At 41.2% G+C, this 17,379-nt stretch overlaps 2 protein-coding genes and 1 pseudogene across 2 annotated transcripts in view; 2 read left to right on the top strand and 1 right to left on the bottom strand.

The window, feature by feature from the left end:
- The window catches only part of LOC111236983, a 5,178-nt pseudogene extending 3,874 nt beyond the window's left edge, over window positions 1-1,304 (top strand).
- A 908-nt stretch (window positions 1,305-2,212) lies between these two features.
- Window positions 2,213-8,812, top strand: LOC111236343 (synaptotagmin-14-like). Its single transcript, XM_022765048.1, has 7 exons — window positions 2,213-3,542; window positions 3,755-3,892; window positions 4,871-5,130; window positions 5,635-6,072; window positions 6,737-6,917; window positions 7,311-7,367; window positions 8,415-8,812. Exons 1-7 carry the CDS (start codon window positions 2,600-2,602, stop codon window positions 8,729-8,731), a joined length of 2,334 nt encoding a protein of 777 aa, XP_022620769.1. The 5' UTR covers window positions 2,213-2,599; the 3' UTR covers window positions 8,732-8,812.
- Window positions 8,813-12,214: 3,402 nt separating this feature from the next.
- extl3 (exostosin like glycosyltransferase 3) overlaps window positions 12,215-17,379 on the bottom strand; it is a 28,999-nt gene continuing 23,834 nt past the window's right edge. The window contains exons 4-6 of the mRNA XM_022765037.1: window positions 17,060-17,204; window positions 16,808-16,936; window positions 12,215-15,392 (exon numbers count right to left, since the gene is read on the bottom strand). Coding sequence (XP_022620758.1) covers window positions 15,183-15,392; window positions 16,808-16,936; window positions 17,060-17,204 — 484 coding nt within the window. The 3' untranslated portion in view covers window positions 12,215-15,182. The remainder of the gene's footprint in view (window positions 15,393-16,807; window positions 16,937-17,059; window positions 17,205-17,379) is intronic.

Genomic DNA, 17,379 nt, shown 5'->3' with positions numbered 1-17,379 from the left:
TATATGTTCCATCATATAACAGAGTCCACCAAAGTATAAAACCCGTAAATATCAATGTTTACCTAACGTCAACATATAACCCCAACGAGAAATCCCTCATGCAAGATGAATGAGAACGAATGCTTTTAGGAAATTTAGGAATGTTAGATATTTCCCTGCCTTTGAAAAATAAATGGAAAAATCTAGAAAAACCACCCCAATTCAAACAAGCAGCGATGATCAGGAAGTAGATGATCAGAAGAAAAGATCTGTCTTGTCTGAGTTGACTAATTGATTCAGCTCTAGTTGTTTATTTATTCAGCTTTGTTTAACCAGGAATGCCACAATGACATTAACAATCAACAGTATTTTGGTCAGGATAGGCAGAGATACAGAATAACAATATGAAAAAGTCTAATAAATCTAATAAAATACTAACAAATTCATGTCGAACATGGGGATCAAAAACTGTATTATACCTGATTTATGTGGCTCAAAGCTCAGAGTCGTCTTATTGCTGAACCTCACCTGCAATACGCTTTACTTTATAAGCTGCCCCTTTTCCACTGAGGCATTTGGCCTTTAGATATGCCGTTCATGCTTTACTGTCCACCGACTTCTCCTTTTCTTCAGCTATTACACTGCAGTGTGTCTTGTTTGTAGCCTATTAAGTGCAGGCCCAGTGCGATTTTGCTGGGTTACTGAGTCTATGTTTCAGTCAGATACAGTCCCTTTGAGGCTGTCATAAAAATAGCAAATCAGCAGCAACTGGGCTGCATGGTTACATGGAGTGTGGTTGGCCTATATACAGCGCTGTAGATTGTATCTATTATGCCTTTGAAGTGGGAAAACCACTGACTGTTGAAAACTACAATAGCTAATGCTCCCCTGACAAGGAACATTTTAGGAGTTAGATTCCAAAAATAGATGCATATCATCAAACCAAATGATTTGTGATATCAAAGTAGAGCTTTTACAGCCTTTAAAAGCCAATCGTTCAAAATAGCATTTTGTTTTAGCTTGCAGCCATCTGTGTTTCTTTTTATTTATAGTCATTGGGACATTTTTCCTTTTGGTTGACTTTGGAAATTTAACTGCTACATCAGTATTGCTTATGTTTGTCTGTGTCTAATTTGTTTTCTATGTCTCTTTTTTCCGTCTGTCTTTTCTTTTCCTCTTTTCTCTTCCCTCCCTCTTCCCTTCCTTCCCTCCTCCTCAGTCTCTCCTGAGCTTCTGGGTGTCCTGTCTTCCATTGCAGCCTTCATGGCGTTGATGGCTCTGTTTTTTCTTTACCTCAGCAACAAGCTGTCAGTGGGGAGTCCTGACGATCTGTCACATCTCAGTGGCTATAAGAACGCCCAGCCAGGTACTCAACGACGTACAGAGTTACCACAGTGGTCACACTTACACGCACGTTAGGATGATTATTGGCTTTGTTGCGGTTCCGCAATAGCACTTAGGAATTTTGAAATTTACCATCCTGTTCCTAATCCTCAGACACCCACAGCCAAAAACAGAAACACAACAACAAATAAAGAACAAAAAAACAGACAACATGCTGCTGGTCTTGAAGTCTAAAATACATTATCAGATATTTGGATGTATATAAAGCTATAGCAATACCACTTGCACCATTGTAATGCTCACTTTTATGATGTCATGACCATAGTGCATCTCATGCTGGTCCAAAGACACCTAGGCCACCAATTTGATATTATTTTATATAATTCTGTCAACAACATACACACAACAGACTTGTCCAATAATTGACCAAAAAAAACAAAAAATAAAAGATAAAAAACTAAAAAAAAGAAAAAAAAGAAAAAAAAAACAATCCAATAAAATCCATAATAAAATAATTTAAGACAGAATAGAATGACATTTAAAAATTAGAATAAATTACATGAAATCCATAAAGTGAAAATAAAATACAAATATACAAACATAATAAATACAATAACATGATAAATACTAGAAATACAATAATAAGTTGCAAGCCTCAAATTCAACAAAGGATATACTACAGTAATAATACTACAGTACATTCACACATCTCTCCTCAGTCTCATGAGCACAAGCTGACATAGAGGTGCGGCTTTTATAAGCCATGTTATGATTTTAACATCTTTAGTGTAAAACTGAAATTCAATGATAATTCTGGTTTATTACAAGTTGAGTCTGTTTTTTTGTAGTTTTGCGCACCGTTCTCATCGGTTAAAATAACACTGTACGTGCCGAGTAGTTGAGTAATGAGATCTGTGAATGTGGCACAATCATAGGAACATGAGCATTCAAACAGCTTAACTTCAATTACTTGGCAGAGAAGGCAAATGGTAGTGGCTGTTTGGTAAATACAGTGCTTTCCTTTCCAATAGATCTACTACAAAAATGTCTGACATTTATTTTATAGAAGACAAATAGCTAAATGAAAAACAGTGTGAGAGAGTTCTTGTTAGAAAACATGTCTTACAAACATGTCATATTGTTGTGCATGTATGTGTTGGTCTCAGCACACACTGTGATGCTGGCGCCGCACCCTGCTAACAACCACATGTCCGTGTCAGTGCCTCTGATGAGCTAATCTAGTGGTCAGCGTGGTGACGAGCGCCCCGGCTGAGAGATGGCCTTCTTCAAGAGCTTCCAGCAGACCCTCCCATCTGTCAACATTTCCTCCATCCTGGACTCGGTCACCAGCCGCGTGGACGACTTGGCCAACGCCGTCAGCGATGTCACTTACGCTGTCAGCGACCAGCTGACTGAGCAGGTCACCACTATCATCAACAAGGTGCAAGAGGAGGAAGATGGGGAAAACAACAGCAGCGGGCAGGGGTCTGGTCAGGCTGCCACAGCACAGGAAGGAAAGGCCAGCAGCATGTGGCAAATGTCCAGAGACTCTGAAACAGGTAACACGGTTTCCAAAAACAACCAAACCGGTGATTCAGCAGAGGCAGAGTGCACTCAGAGCCAGCTGGAGTGGGAATGGAGGGACGGGTGCTGGCGAGTTAAAAAGACAGAAGCTGAGTTAGCAGAGGAAGAGAAGAGGAAGAAAGAGGAGCAGGAACTTCAGGAAAAGAGAGAGCAGAGGAGAAAAGAAAGGAGGGAGAAGCAGCTGGAGAAAGAAGCCAAATCTCAGAGAAAGAAAGAGGAATCCCAAGAGGGAGAGCGAGAGGAGGAAGCTGATGAGAAGAGAGACGACAGCAGAGGACAAGCCAGAAAGGCGAGCGACAGTGGAGACCAATCAGCTGCGCAGCAGAGAAGCGATGACTGTGATGAAGCTCCTCATTCACCTGGCCCCGACACTGAAAGCAGGATATCAAAACAGAAGAAGAAAAAAGAAGAGGGAGAAGAGGAGGAAGAGAAGGAGAACAGCGCGGAGAGAGAGGGAGACGACGAGGAAGAGGCTGAGCTTTCCAGAAAGTCTTCAACAGTGAAAAAGAAAAAGTCAGACAAGAAGAAGACAAAAGGCGCAAAAGAGGATTCAAAGAAATCAGAAAAAGCCTCAGATGTGGCCAAAAAGAAGGAGAAAGGCAAGAAGAGCAAGAAGAAAAAGAAAGGCAACCAAGGTTAGAGGGTGTGCCGACTCTCTCTCACCACTACTCTTTGTATTTCTTCTTCCTCTTCTCTTGTTTTGAAACTCTTCACATCGCTGAATTTCTGAAGCATCTGCATCTCAGCTCCTGTGCTCTTTGCCTCTTCGGGGCATCACACCGTACATGTCGTGTTTTGGCGAGATAAATGTAATGTTTGAACTAAAGCGTGCGTGTGTTGTGTGCAGAGGGAGTTTTATCAGACAGCGAGGAGGACAGAGGCCCTGAGGCCGTGGCCCAGCAGGACACAACCTCTGTGTGGAGCAGCAAACGCAAAGGGTCCACTGAGCAGGGAGGATACAGCAGTGAGGCCTCCAGTGAACAAGGTGGGAACATGCTCATGTACTTTTGAAAACATCGTTAGCTATAAATGCTTGTCACTTGAAACTCACCTTTTTCATATCTTGAAATGTATTATTATTACTGAGTAATTGTTTTTTTTTTTCTCATGCTGGGAGTTTCAGGTGAATTTGGTTTTATCTAAGCTTCTCAAATGACTGATTTCCCCTTATATTTCATGCTAAAGAAGTAGGTCAACATTATGGTTCACATGGTTTCTCAATTTCTCAAAAGAGCTACAGTAGATATATCAATCTCTGTGAATGCTGTACAAATATGCATGAAAATATGAAGCTGCCACCAGCAGACAGTTAGCTTAGCTTAGCACAAAGACTGGAACTAAAGCCACCTACTAGCACCTCCAAAGATCGCTAATTACCACGTTAATCTAATTTGTTTAAAACATACAAAACCAAAGTGTAAAAAACAACAGGGGTTATGTGCTGGAACATTTCTTGGCCCAGAGGTGCTGGTAGGTGGATTTCATTAGCTGTTTCCGCCTGTTTTCATGCTAGGTTAAGCTAACTGGCTGCTGGCTACAGCTTCATGTTTTCATATACTGTAGTATTTACCTTCATTTAACAGATAGCTGTCAAGAGATCAGCAAGAGAGCAACATTTTTTTCACAAAATGTGGAACTGTTCCTTTAACTGTCTTTTAATTTAATTTAATTTAATTTAATTTAATTTAACTTTTACTACATTGCACAATAATATACAGTAAGATGCCACATTGTGAATGGATGCATCAATGAATGCAGTGATATACTACACAAGTATTTAAAATAACAACATGGGCTTGTAAAGATGGACTCACCCGTGGGTCGGGCACAGTTTAAGAGGTTAACTCTGTGGTAGACTGTATGTTGCATGCATAATGAGTATCTCTGCAGAGCACAGTATGTCTCCAGTAACACTCCTTCCATCTCACATTACTCCATCTGTATCACCGTGTCATGTCTGCAGCCAACAGCATCCAGAGGATAAAGAAAGATTCCTCTCTCACTGAGCTTCAGCCTCCTCCGTACCAGGACAAGGGCCCGGCGGCCTGCGTGTCCTCTCGTTCCCGCTCAGAGCGAGGGGTTCGGAGGGGGTCGTCCCCGCAACGCTGCGACAGCCCCCGCTGCTCCAGTGAGGCCAGCGTGGACCAGGACACTGAGAGCTACCTCAACAAAGGCTGTGAGGAGGACATACCTAGTGACAGCACCGCTGTTCTGGGACCAGAGGTGAGATCAGAGTTACTGAATGTTCCCCTCTCTGTGCCGTAAAGCAGAACATGACAGAACAACGTTTTAGATCTGTACAGCTCTGTAGTTCACCATGCACATAGTATAAAAAATTAAAAGGTACAAATAACTGAATTATAATTATGGACAACACAAACAATAATAATACACTTTGTTTCTTGCAGCAGGAAATACAAAAATTCACTTTAAACTAATCTGCCTTTTAAAAAAATCTGCGTATTTTATTGTGAAAATCAGAAAAAACTGAGAAGCTGAGACAGATACGGTGAAGTATTTAAAAGAGCAGTTAGTACAAATAAAATAATCTAGTTAAGTTTAACCAGATGCACATGCTGACACCATCACTTATCTGACATTAACGCTAATCTCAATGAAGTGAGAGTAAATAAAAACTGATGAATACTTATGAGGAGTTATACGTAGCAACTGTTTCAGGCCTCTCTCTCTTCCTTCACTATTCCTCTGCTTCTCTCTTCATGTCAGGATGGCTCTGGGCCTCAGCTCCCCACGGCCTACGAGCCAGAGCCCCTCGCCAAATACGGCACGCTGGACGTCGCCTTCGAGTACGACTCCAGCGAGCAGTGGTTGGCCGTCACGGTCACCGCGGCGACAGACATCCCTGCCCTCAAACAGACAGGAAACATCTCGTGGCAGGTCCACCTGGTCCTGCTGCCAACCAAGAAGCAGCGGGCCAAGACTGGGGTACAGAAGGGCCCGTGTCCTGTCTTCACGGAAACATTCAAGTTTTCCAGAGTGGAACAGGAGGCTCTGGGGGATTACGCTGTTCGCTTCCGCCTGTACAGCATCAGGCGGATGAAAAAAGAGAAGGTCCTGGGAGAGAAGGTGTTCTACCTGACTAAGCTGAACCTGCAGGGCAAGATCGCTCTACCTGTCACCCTGGAGCCCGGCTCTGAACTTACAGTGAGAACACTTTGTGCATTTATATTTTGCCCAATGCACAGTTTTGTCTGTAAGAAATGTGATGCTGGATTGACAGTGAACAAATGTCAACTGTAGACGTGTTTCTACTTCTACCACCACAAATTAGTCAAAGGGCAACTAATTACTATTTTCATTACTGATTGTTTTCTAAATTAAATTAATTTCTAAAACTTAAAAAAATGTTTTAAAAAATACCCATTGTTACTGTGAAGCTTTCATACGTATTGTTTGGTCATGTACTAGTTTTCCAAAAGCCAGAAATATTCAATGTATTACAATATAAAATTATGAAATAGAGGAAATCCTCACATTTAAGAATCTCACACCAACAAATATTTGTCTTTTTTGCTTGAAAAATGACTTTGATGTTTAATCGATTATCAAAAGAAATACCAATTAATTGCCTGTCGATTGAAAAATCAGTTAATAAACTCAACCTCTCATTGTAGCCGTGCCGCTAACATGGCCGTAATGTTCTTTATGTAACTTGGTGACCTGATTTTTCCACATGAAGGTCAAACAGTGTTGGAATGCCTTGATCTTCAGTGATGACTCCAGACCATGGAAGACTTTGTACATACTGTAATAATCCCACTGACACCTTCCATCTTCTTTGACTTACTCTTTGCGTTTCGTCTGGCAGGGCTGTGGCTCTCTGGTGAGCGTGTCTCGCAGCGCAGGAGCTCTGTCCTACCGCTCCACCGAGGACTCGTCCTTGCCGGAGATCCTGCTGGGTCTCATCTACAACTCTGCCACAGGGCGGCTGTCTGCTGAGGTCATCCAGGGAAGCCACTTCAAAACCACAGCGTCCGATAAGCCCGTCAGTGAGTACAAAAGCTGCCATGTTTAATAAGCATTTCATTGTGGGGTTTTGTGCCAGCTTGGAACAGTAAAACTCTCCCTTGTATTATCCCTAACTCTCAAGGGTGCCGATACACCAGGCAATTGTTTTGGCAGAGCAGATGGGCAAAACTCTCAGCAGCATGTAACAAAAACAAATTGTGAACAATTACATTTAAATGTTTCCTGGAAACCTTTTTTTTTTTTTTTTTTTCAAAGCGATTAAAGCCATAATGCCAAAGCAATTGCCGCTTATCAGAGTTTCCCATGAAAGCTGACCTTCTGGTGTGTAATCTGTTATTTCTGACTGCTACGTCTCTTTCTTCTTTCCAACCTTGTGTGGTGTGTGTGTGTGTGTGTGTGTGTGTGTGTCACAGATGGTCTGTTTTGTTGTATAAAACACTTTGTAGGGGGACAGCTTTATATCATGAGAGGTAAGTCACCAGTGATTTACTTGTAACCTCTGGGTAATCAGTGATAAAAATATTTGAGTTATTTGGTTCATTGGATAAAGTGAAAAAAAAAAGGGCTGGTTTATCTTTGTATAACAACATATGTACTTCTTGTGGTGTCTGGCCAAGCAGAAAGTTTTTTAGTTTCTGTGTCCACATTTGAATATTGAACATTCAATTCTTTGAAGACATAAGTTCAACATTTTGGGAAGTGGGCTTATTAGTTTTCTTGCCAAGAGCTAGATGAGTGATACAACTCCCGTGCCCGTATTAAATTTGACGCTAGCTCTGTAAAGCTCACTAATGAAGACGTTATATCTCTTTGTTTAAGGTTGAACTAGTTTCAACAAGGTTTTATCTATGAATGCATATATTTACATTTCCATATTCATGTAACTTTTCATAACACATGCAGTCTGTGAATGCTCTACATGGTGCCAGTGTCCCACAGGCAGAACAGGAGGTTAAAGGTTAAAACATTTCAACAGCAACATGTATTTCCAGAATCAGTGTTGTTGTTATTCACAGACCACACTATAACCAGTTTACAGCTGTTTTTTATTTGGTAGAAAGTACTTCAAATGAAAACTATCCACAGTGTGGATAAAAAAACAGGACAAATACAACGAAAACTCTTCATTGGTAGATAAAACAAGGGACACGTGTGAAAATATATACTTTTGTAATTTTTAGTGAACTGACCCTTTAAAAACACAGGTTCTACTGTACAGCACTGGTCTTCAGTCCTGCTTTCTACTGAGACACCAGAGCTCCTTGGTCTGGAGCCTCCCAAGTCCTGACAGAAGATTTTATTTCATCTTTCAGGACATTCAGGACTTTGTCTTTGTAATGTGGCTTCTCAAGTTTAAATCAGTCTTTGTTTAGAGCACAAGAGGGAAAATGTCTATTGTAGTGGGCCTTGAGGAAGCCTACTTAAAACCACTGCTGCACAGCATCGAACATTTTCTCAGTACTCATGTCCCACCACTTGATGGCACTCTCTCACCGTTCTCCCACGACTCCTTTCAGACACCTATGTGAAGCTCACCATGCTGGACTCCAAGGGGAAGGAGATGTCCAAGTGTAAGACGGCCGTGTGCCGCGGCCAGCCCAACCCCACCTACAAGGAGACGTTCGTGTTCCAGGTGGCGCTCTTCCAGCTGTCCGAGGTGTCCCTGGTGGTGTCGGTGTTCTGCCGCCGGAGCAGCATGAGGCCCAGGGAGAGGCTGGGCTGGGTCTCCCTGGGCCTCAACAGCACCGGCGAGGACCAGCAGGCCCACTGGACAGAGATGAAAGAGGCGGAGGGACAGCAGGTCTGCCACTGGCACACACTCTCCGACACATAGAAGGAAGACTCAGAAAGACTGAATTTATATTAACAGCATTCCCTGGGCGTTCAGAGTTTTTGGCACGGGGAGGAAGCACCTTGTGAGAGAGAAGTGTGTGTGTGCGTGTGTGTGTGTATGCGTGAATGTGTGTGTGTGTGTGTGTGTGTGTGCTGCATACAGGTGTGAGGGCATGGGTTCCCAGTCTTCACTGCCAGAGACTGCATGAATACCCTTTAATCTGCCACTTTTCTCTTGAGGCAGACACACTGACTTTATCAGTGGAGGTGTAAACTCCAGCTCCAGCCTCTGTACTGACAGAACAAAATGATGGCAGACTAAAAACAATTAATGACATTATTATAACTGAAATAACAAAGAACAGAAGGAAACAGCAAAATGACTACAGCAAAAACCTGCATGTACACTTACTGTTTACAGGACAATGTTAAGACACTACCAAACATTTTCTGTCTCTGAAACTTGGACCAAAGAGCTCGGTCCAGGACTAGCAGACTCCTCCCTGTCTCTTCTGGGCTTCTCTGGACTTCAGCTGCCACCAGCATACCAGACATTTCTCTATCAGTCATAGCCATTGACAAAAGAGAATGCAATGAAAAGACTGTTACTAAAGGCCTACAACATGCTGCAACTACGCTTACAAGCTATGCTTTGTACAGTTTGTTTACATGCACATGACATTATGCAAGATCCATTCATTGGTTTCCCCTCTTATTTATTTGGATTATCAGTCAAATGGTTTACCAGTTTTTGGAGTTATGTGTTACACAAAGACAGATTTCTTTTATTTTTTATTATCGTGGTCTTGCATAACTCAGTACACTATGCATCTGACGCCACTTTAAACGAGAGGAATGAAACTCTGACTTGTGCTCGCTGAGTCTCTTACAGAATTGGACACAGCTCTGCATGCCACTGGTATCAAAGAGCAGCTTCCTTTCCTGTGTAATACAGATTGAGCCTGTTTCACCATTCAGCCTTCTGACAACTCAGCCATGTTCATTCATGTAGAAACACGGTGCTTCCCGCTGAGGAGGAATATGCAAAAGCCTGTGCAGTCCAATAAATCTGGCTGTGTCTCTGAGGCAGCGCCGATGACAGCCTCAGCTGTGTTCGCTGTGGAGGGAGTTGGAGTGGCACAAAAAAAAAAAAAAAAAATTACAGGAAAATCATATTTTCTCATTACAAGTAAATGGACGACGTATTATTGAATAAATAAATAAAATAAATGAAAATCATTGTCCAGAACTGTGAGAAATCTGGTTGTACCTGCGCTGTCTTGATCTGGCACAGAGCCATCGTTGAACTCCCATCAGACAAGAAAGAAGCTATGAGTCAGAAAATCCCCAGAAGGACTACCGAAGACCACCACACCCATGACTCGGTAAAAAGCAAACCCCTCCCAACCCATCCCTCTGCTGAGTGAAGTTTAGGGGTGTGGGATGCGTTTTTCTTTCCCCTTGTCCCGGTGATGTCACATTCGAACCCTGGGTCTGGGTAAGGGGTGCTGCAACCAACCACACCTCATCCCTTCGCTTCTCCCGCTGGAGCCAAACTTCTACAGTTTTATTCCTTATAAGATTATTTCACAAGGCTGAATGAAAACCAGATGTCTAGCGTTCCTGCCAGATAAACAATTGGCTTTTGATTGCAAAAAGGGGAATATCAGCCACTGGAGTGCTTTTATCACAAGTGGGGCTTGCATTTTGTTCTCAGCACAATTTGTGCATAACCAGCATTTAAAACCGTTAAAAGAATAGTTTGACATTTTGGGAGATATGTTTATTCACTGTTCTGCTGATAGTTAGATGAGTACATGGAGGAAACGGGGAAACAATGAGCATGGCTGTAGTCTTGTTGTCACTTTGAGACTCCAGGGAGTTACTGCTACTGGCCAAGAAATAGTTCCTCACATAAATCCCCCTTAAAATCACAAGGAGTTATTTTTACACTTTGTTTATTTCATTCAACAAATGAGATGTCACATGTTAAGAAATGAGCTTTAGAGGTGCTGGTAGGCAGATTTGATTAACTTTGGACAGAACCACGCTATCTCTTCTTATTTTAAGCTACATGTTTCATGGACAGATGTGAGAGTGGTGCCAGTCTTTCCTTTACGATACTGTGTACATTCAAGGGTTAATTATCTCTAATTTTAATAAAGGCTACAGGGTAGGTCTCTCCTCTCAATAGGTGCCATTATAAAGGAAGATGTTTATTTTACATTGCTCTCTGTATGTAGGTCAAAAATGTACTAATAAATTATACATATACTGTGTAATCTATTATACATATTAAATACAGTAGCTCTGTCCAGAGATGATGAAATCCACCTACCAGCACCTCTAAACCTCACAACTTAACACACTATATCTTGTTTGTTGTGTTTTACACTTTGGTTGTTGTACAGGGATTATTATGTGCCTGACTATTTCGTAGCCAAGTGTCTATGCTGGTTGTCAACCAACATTCCCGTCCACGTCTCCATGTAAAATGGCAGATTTGCATTTTAACACTTCAGTTTTTTACCAGTGAGAAAGAAAAAAAAAAAACAGGATAAAAGGTGTTAAATTAGTGAGCTTTAGATTTGCCTATGGGTTTTGAGAGTACTTCTCAAAACTACTGTAAGTACAATATTGGAAGCAAAATATACAAGTAAAGATTGTTCACTTTTAGTCCTACTTAAACTTAGGACTTTAGGAGAATTTATTAAACTTCTTTTGACTCTTAAAGTACTGTTAATCGTAAGAGCTCCTGAGGTCTCTTATGACAGATCTGCAGCACAGAAACAGAGCCTGTTTTCTGTCTGATAATAAGAATAATATTCATAAAGTAACTGAGGCAGTATGATTAAGGACATTTGACAGCGTGTTACACCACGTTTTCATCTCTTTCCTGTTTTTTTTTTTTGCCATTTATGCAAACAAACAAGAATAAATCTGGCTTTGATTTTATTTGTAATCACTGTCTAAGTATCTTCATTTCCTGCACTCATCAGTCTGGTACTTAATTCTCCTGATACGATCTCTCTGATGTACCTCTTCTACCAACAGCAGAATTTTCATTTACAACAGATGTCTGATTGTTTCATACATTCCTATTTTATACATTATATTGTTGTTAATTTTTAATGTTAATTATTCTTGACTTCACACAAATAAAATGGGCTTTTTAAAATATTATATGTGTCCTTGCAGAATAACATACTACTGAATAAACCAATAAAAGAATGTACAACATGGCAGATGTAGGGTCAATCTATATCTGATTGGTTATTCCTCCTCCGAGCATACATGTGATTAATCATGATCAATTGAGTTGCTCTCAAAAGTTGTTTTAACATGAACATGAGTCACTTGATAAATGTGTCTTATTGCCCATTCTCTGATTCACTATTCTAATATTACAATATCAAATATTCAAAGTGCAGGAATGTGTTCTGGAAAGGCTGTGGAGAAAAGAATGAAGACATTAGTCGGATAATGTTTTTAACAATGTTGAGAGTTTTTATTTCCATTCATCTGGCCTTCAACGGTATGTTTGACGCTGTCATCAGTCATCAGTCTAGTGGAGTGCAGGCAGCGCTGCAGGTGGCTGGAGCCTCGCCCACAGGCATGGATCAGACCCAGGAGCACATAGTTTCACAACTCCTTACACCTAGCAGAGTGACTGCAGCCTTCCAGGGAAATGTTTCCTGCTTTAGGCCACGGAAAAACCAGCTGTGCCACAGACCCTTGAGGGGGGTGGGGGTTGGGGTGGGGGGGCACAGAGTGGAGGAATGGAGAGGTTTACTTCCAAAACACCAGCTGACCAAAACTGTGCCCTGAGGACAGGTTTAGAGTCAGCCAGGTAATTACAAGCCCCCTGGAGCTCCAGATATAAGTGTTGAGATGTGATGAGGGTTTGAGAAGTCAGGCTGGTTTTTCCAAGTCTGGTGCAGAAATATAAAGTGTCAATTTGGATTCATTTTAGCTGTATTGCCATCTTAGACCACAGTAGATAGATCTTAGATAAATGTTCCTGATTATGTTAATATCTCACAGGTAGGGATTCGGCTTCAAAGACACCTCAACCAGCGCCCACTGGCTCTTTCAGAAGCTGAATTTATGACGTTCTACTTATAGGCCGACCTCTCTGTCCACAGTATAACCCACCCCGACCCACCCCCAAGTACTCAGTGGCACGAGCTAGTTTTCCTCGGAAATGAGATAGGATGACAGCTCAATCAGATTGGATCCTCTTTGTCATTAGGAATAATGTCAATGTCTTTTTATTGCATGTGTCATCAGTTTAAAAAAAATCTTTTTTTCATAATATATTCAATAAATATACAGGAAACATGGACTTTTTGTTGAACAGTTAGAACATAATTTGGGAAAGAAGACGCTAATCTAAATATATTTTTAACAGAGATCTTATCAGGTTGATATTTTGTTCAGATTACAGGAATTTGAGTCTGACAAGGTCAAACAAAGGACTTTGGATTTATAATACATGATGTGTCGGGCTCCAATGGGTTGTCTCCTGGTAAAGTACCATGCAGAGTGGATATAGGTGTACCAGACTGCATCCCTTTAGCAAGCATTGTGCACCCTGAAAATTATGCTGCAAAGCAGCAGACATCGTACCTTTTTGGCAAGGAAACATTCATCAATCAATGGTCAAAAAAACAAACAAAAACAAAGTGAAACCAATATGGCGACACTGTAAAGTGACGTTTCTGTCTGAGCTGGGAAAGTTTGATACAGCAGGGTCACATGAACACGGCGGGACATACCTAATAATCAATAATCTGATGCAAAGCCAGTTCTAAAATTTGGGAAATACTTTTATTTGCTTTCTGGTGGAGAGTTAGATGAGAAGCTTGATATCGCTCTCATATTTTTGAAATATAAAGCTACTGCTAGAAGCTAGTTAGCTTAGCTTAGCATAAAGACTGGAGACAAAGGAATCAGCCTCACAGCCTGAGCAGTGGTAACAATATCCACCTACTAAATATTAATACTTTATACCTCATTTGTTTAATCATTGCATTACATTTGCTTTTCTGTATGGATTTAACAAACAGGATACAACAGGTTACTCAGTGAGCTTTAGAGGTGCTGCTAGGTGGACTTTGTTACTATCTGTCAAAGCCAAGCTAACTGATCCCTTCTGATGAGAATGGTAGCTTTCAAGCTTCTTCTTGTCCAGCTCTGTGCCACAATGCAAAATAAGCATATTTTTTCCCTTCAAACTTTTTTTTTTTTTTTTTTTTTTTACCAATAACCCTAATAGTACATGTAACTTCACTGGAGACTGTCTGCATAATTACAACCTTCATCAGGAATTCAAAAGCTTGTTTTTGTTGGGCAGCTGTGATTCTTGACTTTGTTGCACTTCAGTAAAGGAAACTGTAACCGTTGATTGGTCAACATTATAACATTTAGACATGACTACTTCAACCTCGAACCAATTTTAGAAACATTAGTAAACACCCTATAGCATTAAAAAACAGGCCATTTTTAAGCACTCATCAAAGAGGAGCCGAGTGCCTGTAAGCATAACAAAATGACAAAAATGGTGGCTGGTTTTCATGACAGGTTTGAGGCATTATGGTGACTGCTGAAGTGAATTCCTTCTTGGACATGTGACACTACTAAACATGATCGGGCCGACTTGTTTTACTCCTCAGTCGAGGTTCTGTCTCGTTCTTAGACTAAGTCTGTGTCTGATCTCCCACAGGCAGAGGTTCTGGAAAACGTTCATTCCACATAGAGATTTACACATTTAAACGACATTATTTAAAAAAAAAAAAAAAAAAGTTTGTTCAATAAAATACTTCTGACCATCAGTGCTTCTCTCACGTACATGTACAAGAAGTACAGTTTGTAACTGTAAAATGGAAAAACAAACAGAAAAGTGCAGTGGCAGCCATGTGCCATTGTCACTTCTGCTCTCCGAGCTGAAACCATCAACAGGCTGCTGAGCCGAACAGCCCGACATCAGTCTGTCAGTGATTCACGAACTGATCGCTCCGTTGTCAGGTAGAGTTTATCCTGGGAGAGTTTCTGTACACTGTGTACAACTGCCCTCTTTCCTCAGCAGGCCGTCAGGAGGTGCAAATGACATCTGTAGTGGTTAATGATTGAGCATGATTGAAGAAAATGAAACAGGAGGAGTGACATCCACTGAAAAGGCTTATTTTCTTGGCAGTGGTCCCTTTCAGCTTCCATTTTTCAAATTTTCAGTAGAGTTGTGGATTAGGACACCAGCCAACAACGTTTACGGTTAACTTGTCTATCCCCCTGGGCAAAACCCTAACCCAAAACTTTCCTCCTGTGAATTTCTCTCACAGTCCATCCATCCATCTTCATCACTGCTCGCAGTGGGAGCTGCTGCTCTCTTTAAATACTTCCTGTCCTTCAGTCCGCTCTGCTCTTGGCTCTTTGCAGGGCGACTCAGCCCAATGCTAGATGAACTTGAAGCACTTGGTCTTGTCATGGGGTAAACGAGTCTTAAAAAGCACAGAGTCAACACGAAACTGCGTGTACAGCAGCGGCATGTACCCGTACACTTTGACGAAGAAGTTGATGCACTTGTGGCGCTCATGGAAATGTGAGTCATCGTGTGAAAGGGCCTGAGGGCAGCCAGGACAGCGGAAAGTCCAACGAGACGTTACCTAAGATAGATAAAAAACCGTTAGTCTGTAAATTTATAGTTACCTTTAAAAATATTTTGGGACGTTCATACATGTGATACTTATGTGAGATGAAAAAGATTTCAGGAATTGACTGTTCACAACCCCCCCCCCCCATTGTCCAGCATCTCTGTCCTCCTCTTTATTGGATTTGGGGACTCCAGCAACCCCAGCCAAGGTTACCTTAGACAGCGCTACGCTCTCGAAACACATTTGTTAGTCCTGATCCTAAAAGCTGTCTGTACCGTGAAAAGTGAAATACTGTTTGAAAATCTGAAGAAGTGTGAAAGCTAAGCAGCTAAACGGGTTTACAGTGTGTTAGAATAAAATGAAAGTCTGATCTTACATTTTTCTTTACCATGCTCATAATACTAAGACTAACCAGCTCTACACTGCAATACAAAAATAATGCTGGTTCTTTATTCCCATGGCTTCAAATCGGATCAACTGGTGAGGATGCTGACTTGACATGTAGCTTTAGCCTCTGTTCAGCATGACATCATGCATGTAGCCATTAAGTGCATATTTAAGAGCCCAAATAAAGACTTTCTTTTAAAACTAATAAAAAGTCAGCCTTAAAATATTAAAAGTCATTAAAAGTGCCGGTTAGAAGTGAGAAGCTGAAGCAGCTACAACTGTCTGAAATCAAAGACCCATTGTTTAAAAGAAATTACTAAGACTTTCAAGCTGCTAATCTGCCACCTTTGCATTATGTTCCATGCAAGAGGGCACAGGATTTAGAAAAAAGTCAATTAAGGAAAGAACATAAAAGTACAGAAATGCTGAAGAAAAGGAAAACATCACTAAAACTGAGTTTGTATGTTGTCAATTCAGCACCAGTGATGCATAAAAATGCACAGCAAAAGCTATTTATTTTCTGCTTTATTTGTCTTATTTGGACTAAAAGAGGAATGTAGTCTGTCACCATTTAGGACTCCATATTCAAACTTGCCCCAAATTCATTATTCACAAGGCTTATTCCTAGCAGCGAAATGCTGCCATGCAACACACTCCATCAAAGCCGGCCTTAATTCCCCCCTGAAACACCCCTGAATATCAACACCCCTCTAAATCAAAACGAACTTAAATTGAGGACTGCAATGACATTTCTGTTCCAACAGCTTCCCTGGCTTGATTGCTATAATTATTTGTCTAGCCATAAATATGCTCTACGGTAATAAATGTCCTTCCAATAAAAATCCAGGAGGAAAACCAGGCATAACGCACCAATTCGATCTTGTGTTTTTGATTTACTATTTGTGTGGAGTATTGGATGTGTCAGTTTGAGTAATGGGAAGGCTAAGTGGGCAAAAATATAAATACACAGGGCCTGAGGGAGATACAATGCCCGTCGATGCTGAGCTGAGAACCGCCTGACTACGTGCTCCGTCACTGACCTTGATGGGTGGTTTGCGGGTGATGTGAGAGACCAGGAAGTTCATGGCAATGTCCTCGCAGTTTATGTACTCATCCACCATGTCCCTGATGGCCTGGGGCATCACGTAGGAGTACAGATAGGCGTAGTACTACAAGAACAAAAAGGAGATGTGTGTGTGTTATATGACTGTGATACAGTTAAAAAATAAATCTGTGGAATGAGATTTTTTTTTTTTTTTTTGGGGTGTGGGGTGTGAAGTACAAGAGCTGACCTTATGGAAGAAAGCAGCTCCTGTCAGGACCATGGAGAGCTCACAGGAGTAGTTGGAGTTGTAGAGCCACGACTGATGGTTGACGTCCCACGCGTGATACCTCCCAGGGAAACCCACGATGCGATCTCTGGCCTCACGCCACACTCTGTGAGACACCGCCGAACACACGAACACACACGAACACACACATAAAGTCAGCAGAATTCCTAATTTTGGATCAATTAATTAACACCAACTCTGAACAATGTTTTATGAACCATTTTTTTATTGTGGTTACTTGTTACTTTTTTTTTTTTATTGCCATTACTTTGGATTCCAAG

Source organism: Seriola dumerili, unplaced genomic scaffold (genome assembly GCF_002260705.1).
Source record: "Seriola dumerili isolate Sdu_G_001 unplaced genomic scaffold, Sdu_1.0 BDQW01000025.1, whole genome shotgun sequence".
Taxonomy (NCBI): domain Eukaryota; kingdom Metazoa; phylum Chordata; class Actinopteri; order Carangiformes; family Carangidae; genus Seriola; species Seriola dumerili.
This window is presented reverse-complemented; position numbering and strand designations above follow the sequence as displayed.